A 16909-nucleotide genomic window follows, 5' to 3' on the forward strand; every position below is an offset into this window, starting at 1 on the left:
GTCAATGAAACATGTTGGTCTTAATTGCTGGCAAGCCAGATTCAACTTATGGCAACCCTGTGACTGAGAGACCTCAAAGACATCCTGTCATCAGTAGCCCTACTCAGGTCCTATAAGTGCAAGACTGGGGTTTCTTTGACTGAGTTTATCCATCAGTGATGTAGTCTTCCTGTTTTCCTGCTGCTTTCCAATTAAGCATTATGGTCTTTTCTAGTGAGTCATGTCTTCTCATGATATGGCCAAAATACAACAGTCTCAGTGTAGTCATCTTGGTTCTAGGGAGAGTTTAGGTGTGATTTGCTCTAGGACCAACTTATTTGTCTTTTTAGCAGTCCACTGAATCCAGAAAACTGTTTTCCAACACCACATTTGAAATGAGTTGATTCTCTTCCAGTCAACTTTCTTTACATGCTTATAATGCTTGAAACATGTGTATACTATACCTTTTAATTGTTTAAACATTTTCTTATAATTATTTACTCTTCATGTTTTTAAAAGGCTTTTTTTCTCACCCTTAATAGTCCAAATGTAAAGAACCGAGAATAATATGAATTTTCTTCTAACACATGTGTTGAAAACGCAAGCAGCAGAAATATCATAAAGAACTTTGCAGGTGCTCATTGGCATCCCATTTTAAAAACTTTATCATGAGAGCACCTGTTTTGTATGAGAGTGTAAACAGTAGTAATTATGAGTTAGTACTGTGTTCTGTTGCAGTACATTGGCTCAGTTTTACACCCTGTTCCAACTCCTTCCATGCCAGCACAGCAATTCTACCACCATGTAGACGGTGAGCTGACAGAATTAAGAGACAGGAGTAATGAGGACAATGGGGCTTGACAGACGGGCAGCTCTGCGCTGCCCGTCTTTACCCCAAGTTGGTGCTACAGCATCAACACACTGCCAAAAAGAAGCTACCTAAAGTGGCATCTTTTTTGTGGCGGTGCAAACAGGAAAGGGCACCCCCATGATGCCACTCCCTGCCAGTGGTGGTGTCTTCATGGCAGCCCCCGTGTGGACGGGAGGCCGCCATGATGGTACTGCCATTACAAACTAGGGTTCGGGAGCGTGCGGTTGCTGTGCGCTCCCGAACCTTAATTTTGGCCTGAGGACAGAGCTTTCTGCCCGTCTGTACTGGGCCAAATTTTCAAATGTTCCCCTAGCTTAATACTCTGTAATGTCTTTCTGGAGTTCCAGACTTCATAGTCTTTTCCAGCCCTATCTAGGTTTGAACTTGGGATCTTTTGTATTCAAAATGTTTACACTATCATTCAGCTATAGCTCATTCCATATTATTGGCCTGTATAAATACTGGACAGTGGGTTCTCTGTTTGTAGTAGGGTGAGAGAAGAAGCAGCTTGCTGGCCGCAGCAACAGGCTTACCAAAGCAACAAGGAGGTCATGGACCATGAAAGGTGGCAGTGCCCTGCTCCATTGGCAAGAAAGGGTACGAAGCAGCTCCAGCACAGGATGACACTCAAGAGTGGGCACAGCTGTGGGAAGCAAGGTGAAGTCTGAGATAAGCACAGGAGATTTAAGGAGGGAACTGTCAGGAGTCAGGACAGAGGAGAAGAGTGATGGAGAAGAGATAGGGTAAAGGACATGAAAGCATAAAGGAAAGTCTTGCTGGGGTGGAGGGAAGGGAAAGAAGTCAGAAAGAGAGCTCAGGGAGAAGAGAATCCCTGGAGGACCAACCTCTATATAGAGGAAAGAATGGCGGTTCCAGCTAGTGGATCAGTAGGAATCATTGGCCCCATTTAAGCCTGCTCCTGCTGCCCCTCCCAAAGAGGGGAGACTGGACTGCCCATTTTCTGACCCCTTTAACTGGGAGTAGGGGCAGAAGGACCTGGTCACAAGATAGATCAGAACCATCCAAGCAAGAGGGACATGGCATTTCCTTGGGGACAAGATATGAAGTTGCCTGCATTTATTTGAGAATATCACACAGCAGAGAGGGAAGGAGTGCTGTCTTGTGCTGGTAAAAGGAAGTGGTGTAGGGACTGTTGAAATGATGGCAGGACAACAAAAAGAAAGACAATAGAGGCTTGCATTTTTGAAAGATTACTTACCTGTGCTTCAGTGAGGACCTGGGGGGATAAGTACCTGAGATGACTACCTTAGTAATACATACTTTCACAATGGTGTACCAATGAATGTAATGTAATGGCTGTGAATAAAAGGACTCCCAAAGGACACTTGGGTTCTGCAAGCTTTAGTCATTGTTATTTATTCTTCGGTGCCTAATTTAAATTGTTGCTGCGGTGTAATTTGTCCAAGTTCTGTATTCCTCGGGATGCTTCAACACAGAAAGCTGAAAAGCATATGGAATTTTTTACTTCACCTGAGGAGGAAAACAAAAGAACTTCCTGAAAGGAGCCGAGATTAAAAAGCAACATTAGCCAACCTTTGAAACAACATGTTTCTTATTGCAAAGGGTGTGAATGACATATAGAAGAGGATAACCACTTAATCTAGTGCCTTCTATCTTTTAAAACCAGGTCTTCTGTACCTCTTTCTAGCAAGACACATACTCATTTAATCAGTCCCAAAATGGAGCAGGTAGGATATAGTAGCCATTTCTGGGAAGCTACTATGGGTGTGTAGGCAGAATTTAATGCTGGGAAAGGGTCAGGTTAGCAGCAAGCAATCCTCTGGGCCAACCTCACATGTCTGGGTGAAGAGTGTGATAACCATCTGACTCAGAGGCTTCAAAGGCTGACCTAAGTACTTTTGAAAAACACCCCTTCTGCTCATGGTGCTGGCATTTCTTAAATGCATTTCCTTCTTGTTTTAAGAACACAAAGGAAGAAAATATACATATGTGTGTGTCTGTGATGTGTCTGAGTTCCCCATATGCATCCTACAAAATCAGAGTGTTGGTTATGAGAACTGAAACGTTTTAAACTATCTTTAAATGTTTCCATGCACTTAAGTTTTAAAGAAAGCTTTTTGGCATTCACCCTGTCCCCAGCATCAGAAATTGTTCCTATTTAGCTTTTATGAGAGGAATTGAGTAACTAATATAACAATATATAATCTAATATATATAAAAAACAATTGAAGCATCTAAATTTACAAGAATGCAGGAGCTCTTCCATTACATGAAAATTGTGGGGTGTGGTTAGTTAATAAGGAAAAGAAAGAATCTGGTAGACCTCAGTCTTGTTGCTTTGGAGTAGTGTAGAATCCCTGGACAGCTTCAAGCTTTTCAGTGTTTCATGTAAATTTTACCCTGATATTGACTAAAGTAACTAGACTGTGTACATATGTGTGTCAAACCCAGTTGGATTCCCTTGTTCAGAAATTTAGACTCAGTTGTAGAAACTCAGAAGCCTTTATTAAGAAATACAGGTCTTGTCTGGTGACTTTCATTGACCAGCAAATGTTACAACCTCATAATTAAACTGCACATAATTCAAACATCGGGTGGGCTTCATTCTAATTGGTGAAAAATAATAAACATATTTCTCCAGCTTCTTCCCACACCATCTGTACAAACAGATGCACTCTCTCAAGACCACCTTGGGCATGCTCAACTCCTTTCTTGGCTTATCTCAGCACCTGGACTGTGTTCACAGTTCTAAAGCAAAACATTATTAAAAAATACTATTACTACCATATATTCCATTACTACATTATGGCAGGATAAAAGTATATGCAACTCCTGACAGCTTGCATGTACACATGCAATCCTGGAATACACTTAAAAATGAGGAAAATCTTCAGCACTGGTATTTTGCATATATATATATATATATATATTTGCTGACTACTGTACTGAACATACATGGTATGTCATGACAAATGGGTTGGAACTGGGTAGCACCCCACAGTGTCCTTCAATTTTTTTAATTTTATTTATTTTATTTTATTTTTTGCATGTGCGGTATGTGCTTTCAATTAGATGTATAAACTGACTTCACTGGACAGCATTACACTTGAAGTGATACAAACATTCAGCCTGGCATTTGGATAGTGTTTCTTACAGCATGTGCAAGTAACCCTTTGCAAGTGATGTAGTTACCAGTAACTCATTACTTTTTGGATAATAAGAATAAGAAAGCCATACTTCAGAAACAACTTTACAAGTAAATGTGAAGTCACATTATTGGTCTAACAAGTAAAAGCTTTAGTTACTTTCAAATGTTATCTTTACAGAGCAATTTTAAGGGGCATTTTGATATCACACCCATTTTGTGTCATTTTTAATCATCTTAAACTTCTCTGAAAAAAAGAGCATTTTTCTATTTCTAAAGGCACTAACAAGCTGTGCAACAAGGGACACGAGAAGTTACTTTACTAACAGTGCAGCAAGTAAAAACAACAAGCTGTTTTCCAAACACTGTATTGTGTAACTGGAATAAATTACTTTTGAGAAGTTTATTTCCATGCCCTGTTTTTCTTGTTCATATATGAAGTCCACTAAATTGACTTGTTTGACCACCCCCACCCCACAAAAGCATAATTTCTGTGCACTTTTATACCTAACAGCTAAGTAGGATTTTCTTCCACCCTCGGTGTCTGTTGTTACTATGTCTGTTTCCAGTTCTTTATTTGGGAATGTATTATTTTCCAGGAAGGAAAGAAGAAGTTTGACAAAGAAAGTGAAAAGTATTATTCCACCCTGGAGAAGCACTTAAATTTATCAGCAAAGAAAAAGGAGTCACACCTGCAAGATGTAAGCTTTTATTATTGGGGATTGGTTTTCATGTATAAAACAGAAAAGGGAATGTATTCAGGAACAAAAATAGTTTCCAATTTATATGGAACAGAAATACAAGCTTCTGTTCTGGGACTTAAAGTGGATATGTTGAAGATAAATATTCCATCTTAAAATAAACTTGGTATTAAGGGAGTGCTTGTGTGAGCTTTATTTTTATTGCCATGATAAAATGGCAGGTTTTAGCTCTAAATTTGATCTTCCTTTTTTTAAAGAAACTTTTTTGCTCTGAATTTGTGCTTTATGCCAATTTTGATTGAAAACTTTATTAAATTACTTTGACATAGTTTACTGAAGGGTAGTATAAATTTAGAAATAAATAAGAAACTTTTTAAGTGTAAGGCTGATAATGCAAGGCTTAAGTTCAATGCATTTAATATTAGTAACACTTTTCCTTTTGTTTTCTTTTTTTTATTCAGGATAGGGATGGAATGTTCTATTTGAATCACTGCCGACAGTTTTAAAACCTGAATCTGGAACTGTTTGAAACTGTTTTGCAATTATTTTGATTTTTGTTTTTTCTTCCCCTTCTAAAATGCTATTTCCAATGAGAATATATACCTCTGCTTTATTTATAAACAGCACACTGTTTAAAATATAAAATACAGTCGTCCCTCCAGATTCACTGACTTCCCGTTCTCAGTTTTGAATTTCCACAGACAGGAAGCCAGGAGGGACAATATAGTGTGCAGCACACGGGAGCACATGGACATTAAAAACAATAGGACTTCAGTATTTGTGTTTTTTCCGATTTGCAGTGGATCCAAAATGTATCCCCCGCGAATCAGAAGTGACGACTGTATACATTGCCAAAGGATTTGAAGGTCTTAAATGTTCAAGTGATTGTAATTCTAATAGTGAATTTGTGTCTAACATTTTACTTAATAGTTTCTTCTGATTATTCATTATGTCCAGTTTAGTAGTTATCTTTTCCAGTGATTTACAGCAGAAGAATATAGTGACATGTAGAAATCATGAGATTATTCCATTTCTTGTTTGTTTCTCCAAACAAGAGGTTGAATTTCCCATTGAATTTTAAATAATGTTGCTCACCCCAGCATGCTTATGGATGATTACTCTTCACAAGCATCCCCATCACCACAGCGCTTAACATTTTCATAGTCTCTGGGTTAGGTCTAAACATAGAAAATTTGTAGATGCCACAGGAGACACCACAGAAGAAAACTACCTATGCCTTTTTCTGAATGGTGGAGTGGTATAGGAATTTTGGGGAGAAATTCAAATATGTACAGTGTATATTTTCACGTCAGACCTAAACTAATTTTATTGTGTTAGCAATGCTTCATGTATAATGCAGCATAAATATTTTGCTATTTTGCATAATCGTGACATTTAACACATAAAAGCTTTAGTTTTATTCTGTAAAGATTAAAGCGTATACACAATATTTGCAATGCTAGATAGAACAAATGTAATCCACTTCCTTCAGTAGGTCTTGGTTGTATGTATGTTCTGAGCCATACTTTCAGATTGTTCTGCTGAGTCTTTTGCGAGTTCTGTTGCATCTTACTCTGTTCATTTTCTTATCTCCCACAATTTGTAGCAGGATGTCTGTGTCACTGTCATTTGAGGGAAGAGGTGAAGAAGGTTCACTGGTAGCAGGTCAGAAGAACAGCAGGCACCAGATGCTCATTTCTGGTGTAACTATCTCCACCAGACTAGAACAAAAGTCACAGAAGAAAAGTAGCAGTCCATTAGCAATGAAGGGCCCTCACATCTGAAAAAGCCAATGTGGTGCACAATACACTCAAGAAGGCAGTGAAAAGAAAAAGGAGTACATATATACTTCTGAGGAAGGAACTGGCAAAATCATCTCTGAGTATTCCTTGCCTAAGAACACCTCATGGAATTCATGGGGTCACCATAAGTCAGCAGGTGACTTGAAGGCACATACACACACAAACACACATAGAATGGAAAGAGGGATGAATCACAAGGAAGAGTACAGATAGGTAGCCCAAGTTTGCAGGAATAGTATTATTAAAGCTAAAGCTCAGAATGAGCTGAGTCTGGCAGGGAGCAAAAAAAAAAAAAAAAAGGGGGGGGGGGGGGTTCAGATACATTCAAGGTAGAAGAATGACCAAGGTGGCAGTGGGACTGCTGTTCAGTAAGGATGCTAAAATGCTAACAGATCTCATTGAAAAGACAAGACTACTCAATACCTATTTTGCTGCAGCTTTTCCCTTCAAAAGAGAACTGTGTGCTTCCATGCTGCAGCAAAGACCTTGGCAAAGATTGTGGATTGATGGGAAGTTAGTTGGGAATCACCAACCTAACCTAAATGAGTTCAGATCTGGAGGGGCAGGTGAACTGCATCCCAGATTATTGAAGAAAGTTGCTGGTGAACTTGCAGAATCCTTTGCTGTCATTTTTGAGAAATCGTGAAGAATGGGTAGAAGTGCCAGACAGGAGAGGAGTAAACATTGTCCCTCTTTTTAAAAACAAAAGGCAGAAAAGAAGATCCAGGAAACTACAGTCCACCCAACTTCAGTACCAGGGGAAAAATATTGAATGGATCATGCAGGAGTTGTTTGCAAGTATCTTCATGATTATGCAGTGATCAGTGCAAGCCAGCATAGGTTTATCAAGAACAAATCCTGCCAAACTAACCTTTATTTTTATTTTTTTTTAGTAAATGGTGGGAATGTTACAGATGCCATTTATTTGGATTTCAGCCAAGCTGGTAAAGTCCCCCATAATATCACCAAGCTGATAGTCCCCCATAAAATTTTGATTAGCAAAATGATTGGCAGTAGCAATAGCACTTATAGCAATAGCAAGTACAAAGGCTTTCATGGCCGGCATCCATAGTTTTTTGTGGGTTTTTCAGGCTAGAGTGAAGATGCCAGCCACAGATGCATCAGGAAGAAACTCTTCTAGAACATGGCCACAATGCCTGAAAAACCCACAAAAAACTAATAGTAAGTATATTTCTATACCACTTATTATTGCACTTAAGCACTCCCTAAGTGGTTTACAATGTGTAAGCTAATTGTCCCCAACTAGCTGGGTACTCATTTTAGCAACCTCTGAAGGATGCCAGGTTGAGTCGACCTTGAGCCCCTGGCTGGTTTTGAACTCACATCCTTGTGGTTTGTGAGTGGCTGCAATACAGGCATTTAAACACTGCACCACCAGGGCACTTACATTTCTATATTTCATTTCTACATTTCACTTACATTTCTATACCGCTTCATGGTGCTGAACACTCTCTAAGCAGTTTGCAATGTGTTAACCAATTGCTCTCAACAAGCCTGGTTTTCATTTTAACAACCTATGAAAGGAAGCCCTGAAACCTGGATCCCTGAAGGATTGAACTCATGTTTTGGCTGCGGTGTTGGCATTTAACCACTGCACCACAAGGGCAGTGATTAATGTGGGATAGAAATGGGTTAGATTTGATTACCTATTGGGCCTCTTCCAACTTTATGATTCTATGATTTTTCATAACTTTTTTTTAAAAAAAGCAGTGTGAGTTTGAAGGAAGGAGACACAATTCACCAAGGTCCAGTGAAAGCTCTATGTGGCCCCTGTTCTACAGGATGCTTCTAATATTTATTTCTTAAATATTCAGCCCTCTGGCAGTTCACTCATTCTCCACAATTTCTTGACAATCGTACATACAACGTTTAGAGGAGGTGTAGAGCCTATGACAGATCATGCACTTCTTTTGGAGTTTGTCATTTTATAATCCTAGCCTGTAATATTCTGCCAAATGTAGGTTCTAATATAGTGTTGGTTGATGCCTACTTATATTTCCTAAAGCAGTTGATGTGTATCTGTTGTTTCCTAAAAATTAGTAATTTTTTTTTAGGTTTCTGTGTTCTTGCAGTTTTCTACTTTGACAAGATGATGGGTGTTTCATGCAGAACTTTAATCTGTCTTCATTTCAGCACACTTTCTGATATGAATGGTTTGGCCCTTTCAAAACAATGATCTAAACCATATTTCATCTACACTGAATAAAATACTAAATATTAAGTAACACCTTTGATCTAAAAAACCAAGCAATTACTTCCATATTTTTGTTCTCTTTTATCCCCCCCCCACAAGCCAAATAATAAAACATTTTCAAATTGGAGAGAACTTTTCACAGCTACCTTCTGTAATTAACACCAAAACTGATTATATGCATTTGCTTTCCTGGTATGAATGTGAGTCTCTGTGAATCTTCATGTTCACCTCATGTTTTAAGCTAAAATCACAATTCCAGTTCTTCTCTGAAATTGATTTTAAATCTCAACTAGAGGAGAATTTAAATTCTGCCTCCCTCCAACCTCCTGCCAACCTGACTTGCTGCTATGGTACACTGGCAATCATGCAGTTGTAGCAACAGGAATACACTCCTAACACTTGGCTTACAGCTGTAGCTGCAAGCTAAACACCACTACTGCTGCTGAAGTAGCAAGCTGGATAAGCAAGTAGGTCATGAGACTCACCAATGGGATTGTGGGAAAGATTAGACATAGGTGCACAACATTTGGGATGAGGCTGGCAGTGAAATTCTCCTCATCATTACTTGCGATAGGAAACAAACAGTTGTTCTTTCAAAGGAAGAAGTCCACTGGACATAGCTGAGCTCTCCAAGATGGCTTCTGCACTTTTGATCTCGCCCAAATGTTATTGTGGGTTAATGAGAAAAGAGACAGCTTGAAGGCAACATATTGAATTCCCACTGCCTTTTCAGGCAGGTTTACCCATTAATGACTCATGCATGACAGTCAAATAATTAGTGAGTCTAATAGATGAAAACAGAATGCAATGTTCTGTCTTGGGGAAAAAATGCATCTATTGCAGAAAGCTTTTCTGATGTAGCATAGAGTTTGAGTGTTGGACTATGACTTTGGAGACCAATGTTCAATTTCCCATTCAGCCATGAAATCCACAGGGTGACCTTAGCCAAGTCACATGCTCTCAGCCTCAGGAGAAGGCAATGACAAATCTCCTTTGAATAAATCATGCCAAGAAAACCCCATGAAAGTGTTCAAATATGACTTGAAGGCACATAAAAACAACAGTGTAATAAAAATACAGTAGATTGTATATGGTTTGTTGTAACCCTTTGTTTTACTTTTTTTTTCAGGCAGATACACAGATTGACAAAGAACATCAAAACTTCTGTGAAGCATCATTAGAATATGTCTTTAAAATTCAAGAAGTACAAGAGAGAAAGAAGTTTGAGTTTGTTGAGCCAGTAAGTTGGTGGGGATAAAAGTACAAATGCAAGAAAAAAATTTAAAATGTCACATAACTCCTAATGCTGGCTGAGATGCATCACCATTTTTAAACCATTCCATTATAGTTATACATAACCTTTCCTGAAATCACTTCCTTTCCTTTAAATCTATGGTTCACATTTTTGAACTCTTTCTACATTGACGTATCTGCCAATGAAGTCCCATACACTAACTGTGGAGAAACCCTGTATTTTGCAGAAGATTCAGTAATGTGTTCTGTTTTGCATTCTGATTGTTATGTGTGCCTAATAGGTCTAAAAATCCAGCCCATTGCCTCATTGAAGCTAGGCATTCCAAAGAAAGAGCAGAAAAAACTGAGGGGCCACAGTTCACTGTTAAACTATGGTTTGTAATATCAACTATACTGAGATGCCATATTATCGATCCTGCAAACCATGGCTGAGTGAACTGGAAAGAGTTCTATAGTCATGTTTCCCCCATCCCTTTACTTTTCATTGTCTTGGTTTCACAGAGTATTTCCTGGTTTGATCAAACTAATGTTTGTTGCTACATTCAAACCAGCAAATTATGGTTTAACTTAATCCTCCAAGTCAGGATTGCAAACTATGTGCTTTTCTCTGTTTATATACTTCATATTCAAAATTTCCTGGCATTGACAGAGCCTGGAAAAATTACTTTATTTTGTACTACAGCTCCCAGGATCACCATGGCCATACTAAATGGTAGATTCAGGAAGCTGTACTCTGAAAACAACAAAACAAAACATTTCCAGGCTCTTGACACAGGCATCTCTATAAGAATAGTGATACCAATAATTATGAGTTGGCAACTGAGATTCTATACCATTGGAATAAACTATTGGTGGAACCTTACTTTGTATTGAAACTGATCATGGTTTTTTATCTGAATTGTTGTTTTTGTTAACTGCCCTCAGCTTCGACTAATAATGGTCTCATGAGTGAGATACATCCAAGCCCCACTGTCCTCAAATACTCTACTCAGGTCCTACTGCTCAGCACTGTGGCCTCTTTGGGTGAAACTAGCCACCTAATATACAGCCTTACCCTCTTTCTACTACCTTCTGCCTTTCCTAGTATTATTGATTTTTTCAGTGAGCCATGTTTTCCCATGATGCAGCCAAAGTACAGCAACCTGAATTTGGTCATCTTGGCTTCTAAGAAAAACTCAGGCCTGCCTGATCTGCTCTCGGATTCATTTATTTGACTTCTGGCTGTCCATGGTATTCTCAGGACTCTTCTCCAGCATCACATTTCAAATGAGTTGATTTTCTTTCTATCTGCTTTCATTAGTGTCCAGCTCTCACACCTGTAAATGATGAAGGGGACAACAGTGGCTTGTACTATCCTTACTTTAGTTATCTGATTACAAACCATGATTTTTCAGTTCAGAAATCAGGCTGATGTGTTGTTCAGCTTCTTTAAGTGAAGCTTAGAGTGATGTTTCAACTGAAAAGTTTAATAGTATATCTCAGGAAGGAACCCTTGGTGAATTTCAGAGGAACCTTGTGGTTTCTAGGAAAACTGTTTTTGAAAGCCACTGACTTATATCTACAAATGTTGCATTAAAAGTGGAATATATTGGTTCATTAAATAAGGGAATTTAATATTGTAAGTTATTGAAAGTCTGGCCTAGACTCTAGAATATTTTTGGTTTCTTAAATGCTCACGTAAAGGATTTCTCATTCAGTGTGGAATGAAACTGTAGATGACTTGCCATCTATCTGCCTGACATTTTAATGACTTGTGCTTAGTAATGTTGTCTGTGCTACACATGACAAGTATTTCATACTGTAAAAAATGGCTGAAAAAACTTAGCCAAGGCATTAGTTTTCAAATTTCAATAAATCTGTTTGACCTTTTATTAAAGAAGTAAAAGAAAGTAAAAGTTTGGAAGTTACTCTACTTTAAAAAATGTAATTGCTCAGGTAGGGCTGAACAACATATGCCTTAGATTGACTCATTAGGGCTGAAATCCTATACATGCTTATCTCAGAATAAGTACACTTAACCTCTGTGGATCTGCTAATATTTTGTAAGGCTGCACTTCTGTTCACGCTTACTTGAAAGTAAATGTGGATTGTACTGAGCTGCAAGCTTGCCTATACTCTTTGAACTACTGTTAATTGAACTAAAGAGCCTGAAAAGCACAGACTGTAGTTTCGAAAGCTCATGGAGGAAAAATATGTATAGCAAAAATAGAGCCTTCACTACAGTTCGTTTGGAACTGTGACTATTATTTATGAATGGCATTGGAAGTCACAAGCTCATAGACTGTAAGCTGCCTACTCCTGCTCTGGTCTAATTGTGTGGCTTTTTTTTGAGGAAACTGTAGTATCACCTAAACATTTACTATCATAAATCTACCTTATAGAAGGTATGTGCAAAAAAGAAAGTTGAGTGCATTTGTAGGGGCATTATAGTACCCAGGATGGCTTTGGGAGCAGTAGAGAAATGGCTAAGCCCATACGTTCTGTACAAAAGAAAAGTACTAACTATGATCTTGATTACATCCAGGTAGGTCTGGGAGAGACTCCCATTTGAAAACCTGGAGGAAAATAGCAAGTCAGAGTAAGAGCTTGGAAATGATTTTTTTTTAATGGACTATAACGCCCAGAATCTCTCAGCCAGTATGGCTAGTGGCCATGTTGACTACGGCATTCTGGCAGTAATCCAAAAGGTTACTATCCCAAGCGCTGGTCAGAGTAGATCATGCACTAGTAGGACCTGTTGTCAGATTCATATTCACACCAGTAATAGTTCTCTAAAATGTCTCCATCCCTTGCCTCTGCAAAAATCATCAATTTTACTTTTAGTAAGAGGCTAATAAATAGAGTACAGCTGTAAAAAGAACAAAACTAGCAGCTCAGATTTACTATTGAATCCTTAAGAACAATGTTGTGTGTACAGTACCATAAATGTAATCAAGCTTCTGCCTTTCTATCAGTTGTCGTAAATTCAATGTTTTGTGGGAAGTCCTGGCAACCCCTGCCCCGTTATTAACCTGTAGGAGGAAACCCAGCACTGCAACAGAACTGAAATGGCTTTGATATGATAGCTAACATTTTGTGTAATGTTCAGTAGATCATAACAAATAAGCAGAAGTGTTTTGGGGAGTGGGTGTATCAACACCAGCATGCTTTCAAAGTATGTTTTGCAAAGCAGGATTTTCAAGATGGAAGCATAACTGTAAGCCTTGCACTGTTGGCATGGTTAAAGTTGCATAATACAAAGCCAGTCTTCTTCAACCATGCATATGGCACAGAGCTAAGCATTATGTCTCCATCTTGAAAACCCTTGCTTTTGCAGATTATCTGCAAGTATCTTTGTATCAGTAACCACCACCACCCCCCAAAAAATACAGTGTTTTGAGAGACCAGGGATTGATTCACCATTCAGCCATTGAAATCTACTAGGTGACCTTGGGCATGTCACACTCTCTCAGCCTCAGAGGAGGGCAGGGGCAAACTTCATCTGAACCCATTGTCCCAAGAAAATCCTATGATAGGTTTGTGTTAGGTTCATCATATGTCAGAAGTGATGTGAAGGCAGAACACAACAACAAAATATCAAGACTCTTTGTTTATCTTGTTCTGTACTGTTTACTTTGGCAGTGGCTCTCACGGGGGTCTTTCCAATTACTGCCATCTGAAATCTCTTTAGAGCAGTGTTTCTGATCCCGAGTATCCTGTGAGAGGTCACTAGAGATTCCACAAGAGATTGTGATTGAAAAACAGCATTTTAAAAATGATGGATATTACAACAGTTCCCTGAGACCTAAAAATGATTTCCCGGGTTCCTTCAGGGTAAAAATATTGAGAACGGCTGCATTAGAAAACTGAACAAAGCTTCTTCATGCAGATCATAAAATCTTATAGTTGAACTACAGTAGGGCAAAAAAGCATTTAGTCAACCACCAACTGTGCAAGTTCCCCCACTTAAAAAGATGAGAGAGGCCTGTAATTGGCATCATAGGTAGACCTCAACTACAAGAGACAAAATGAGAAAACAAATCCAGACAATCACATTGTCTTGATTTGGAAAGAATTTATTTGCAAATTATGGTGGAAAATAAGTATTTGATCACTGACAAACAAGCAAGATTTCTGGCTCTCACAGACCTGTAGCTTCTTCTTTAAGAGGATCCTCTGTCCTCCACTCATTACCTGTATTAATGGCACCTGTTTGAACTTGTTATCTGTATAAAAAACACCTGTCCGCAACCTCAAACAGTCACATTCCAAACTCCATTATGGTGAAGATCAAAGAGTTGTTGAAGGACACCAGAAACAAAATTGCAGACCTGCACCAGGATGGGAAGACTGAATCTGAAATAGGTGAGCAGCTTGGTGTGAAGAAATCAACTGTGGGAGCAATAATTAGCAAATGGAAGACATACAAGACCATATGGTCAGATGACACCAAAGTAGAACTGTTTGGTAGAAACACAACTCATTGTGTTTGGAAGAGAGAGAATGCTGAGTTTCATCCAAACAACACCATACCTACTGTGTAGCACGGGAGTGGCAACATCATGCTTTGGGGCTGTTTCTCTGCAAAGGGACCAGGATGACTGATCTGTGTACAGGAAAGAATGAATGGGGCCATGTATCGTGAGATTTTGAGTGCAAACCTCCTTCCATCAGCAAGGGCATTGAAGATGAAATGTGGCTGGGTCTTTCAGCATGACAATGGTCCCAAACACACCACCCAGACAATGAAGAAGTGGCTTCTTAAGAAGCATTTCACGGTCCTGGAATGGCCTAGCCAGTCTCCAGATCTCAACCCCATAGAAAACCTTTGGAGGGAGTTGAAAGTCCATGTTGCAAAGCGACAGCCCCAAAACTTCACTGCTCTAGAGGAGATCTGCATGGAGGAATGGGCCAACGTACCAGCAACAGTGTGTGCCAACCTTGTGAAGACTTACAGGAAACATTTGACCTCTGTCATTGCCAACAACGGATATATAACAAAGTATTGAGATGAACTTTTGATATTGACCAAATATTTATTTTCCACCATAATTTGCAAATAAATTCTTTCCAAATCAAGACAATGTGATTGTCTGGATTTGTTTTCTCATTTTGTCTCTCATAGTTGAGATATACCCATGATGTTAGTTACTGGCCTCTCTCGTCTTTTTAAGTGGGAGAACTTGCACAATTGGTGGCTGACTAAATACTTTTTTGCCCCACTGTATATTTGTGGGGAAAGCATGCTTACTCTTTGGCTGGTATGACGTTTATTATTAAATACAAGAACAACTGATTATGAAACAGTTCACACATAACTCTGTGTTGTTTCCTTTTAAACCCATCAGAACATGTGAACTAACATTATTGAAAAGCACTTCATTTGAGTTGATACTAATATGGTGGTTACGGTAGTCTGTTCTGATGCATTTACACATGCAGTTTATCACTTCATATTATACCCATCTTATGATATATATGCAACAGTGTGGAAGGCTATGTAGGCTGATTATTTATTCCCAAATTTCTGTTGTAGCTTGACCCCAAATAGCATATCTACCATCATCTGTATCTCTAAATTAACCAGTTCAGTAAATCAAAGCTTAGCTGATTTAATATAGTCCTGACCCTGGGCATATCAGCAGCTGGACTACAGGCATTCCAGCATTCAAAAAATACTGCATCAGAGGCCTGAAAGAGTGTTTTATTTATTTTTATACAATGTTGGTGACCCTGAGATTGTTTGGTCATCTCATTCTCACAGGAAGAAGATTGCACTTCCATTTTGGATAGGGTAAGAATTTGACCTCCGGCCTTCAGTTCATCAGCCAAGCAGTTACTGTCTTCCTGGTTCAGTTTTAAAAGAAAAATAAAATTGGAGATTGCACAAAACATACTTGGATATCCAGTCATAAACTGGATTTTGTTGATAATTTGTAATATAACAACCAGCTTTTACAATAATGAAATGGAGCAACATTTTGCTACGATTGTAACCATCATAGAATTTTGCTCAAGTGATTACTGTAGGGTACTCACACTTTAAACAGCTGCATCATAGGGAGACTTTGAACAAATGCAGCTTATCCTGGCACTGGGAGACAATTATGGATAGACACCCAACCAGTGAATCATAGGCTGCCATACATCTATGAAAAACATAGAAGCATTACCACAAAGAGTGGCAGACCTAAGTTTGCTGTCAACCTCACAGTGTTGTATTTGGAGTGCATATAATCATAAACTGTATTTACTTGTTATAGGAATGAACATTATTAGGCTCATATGTTCTTCCACCCATGCAGCCATCGCACTTGTGAGGAAATCAGAAAGTCTCACTTTCACTTCCCAGCAATGTAGCATTATGTCTGAACACCAAACCAGAGATGAGAGACCTTCTATCCACAGGCTACACCTTTCAGGTCATTTCATCTAGCCTACAGGGTTTTGGGATTAGACCCCAACCCCAGGGGAGGAGAGACAGGACAAGCACATAAGCAGTAGCCTCAACACTGTGGCTCAGTTGCTTTGCTTTTTCCTCTTCTTGTGGGGAAAGCAAAGGATAAGTGAAGCTAGTTGTGCACCCACATCACCCAGCCAAATTTGTTCCTCCTTCAGTTTCTCGCATTCAGATGGAAGAGAAAGAAAAAGAGTGCTCTTACAATTTAGCGGAGTCCCAAACTCTGGACTCAGCTTGGTAGTAGAGTATACAGCTAGCTTTTCTCCTGTGCTCTGTAGAGGAGACAAAAGAGATATGAAAATGTCTTCTTACTCAAATGATCAAGGTTTCAACTGGATCTTTTAGTTGGAACTCAGCAGCTCAAGCACTAGCTGAGTATACTTTGCTCCCCCTTTGACTTCCTTCATTTTGGAAAGTAGATAAGGAGGTAAGCCATGTCTCCATGAAGTAGCTGGCTGAAGAATCTTTGGCTTTTGCTTCAGCTGTGGATCTTTTGGCACTACAGGTATGGCCCTTTCCTC

At 39.0% G+C, this 16909-nt stretch overlaps 1 protein-coding gene across 1 annotated transcript in view; it reads left to right on the forward strand.

Annotated features, from left to right (window-relative positions):
- Positions 1-16909, forward strand: part of ARHGAP42 (Rho GTPase activating protein 42) — a 204912-nt gene that overhangs the window by 123823 nt on the left and 64180 nt on the right. Inside the window, exons 5-6 of the mRNA XM_042457785.1 lie at positions 4577-4678; positions 9825-9935. Of these exons, the coding sequence (XP_042313719.1) occupies positions 4577-4678; positions 9825-9935 (213 nt within the window). The remainder of the gene's footprint in view (positions 1-4576; positions 4679-9824; positions 9936-16909) is intronic.

The sequence above is a fragment of the Sceloporus undulatus genome, chromosome 3 (assembly GCF_019175285.1).
Source record: "Sceloporus undulatus isolate JIND9_A2432 ecotype Alabama chromosome 3, SceUnd_v1.1, whole genome shotgun sequence".
NCBI classification, from domain to species: domain Eukaryota; kingdom Metazoa; phylum Chordata; class Lepidosauria; order Squamata; family Phrynosomatidae; genus Sceloporus; species Sceloporus undulatus.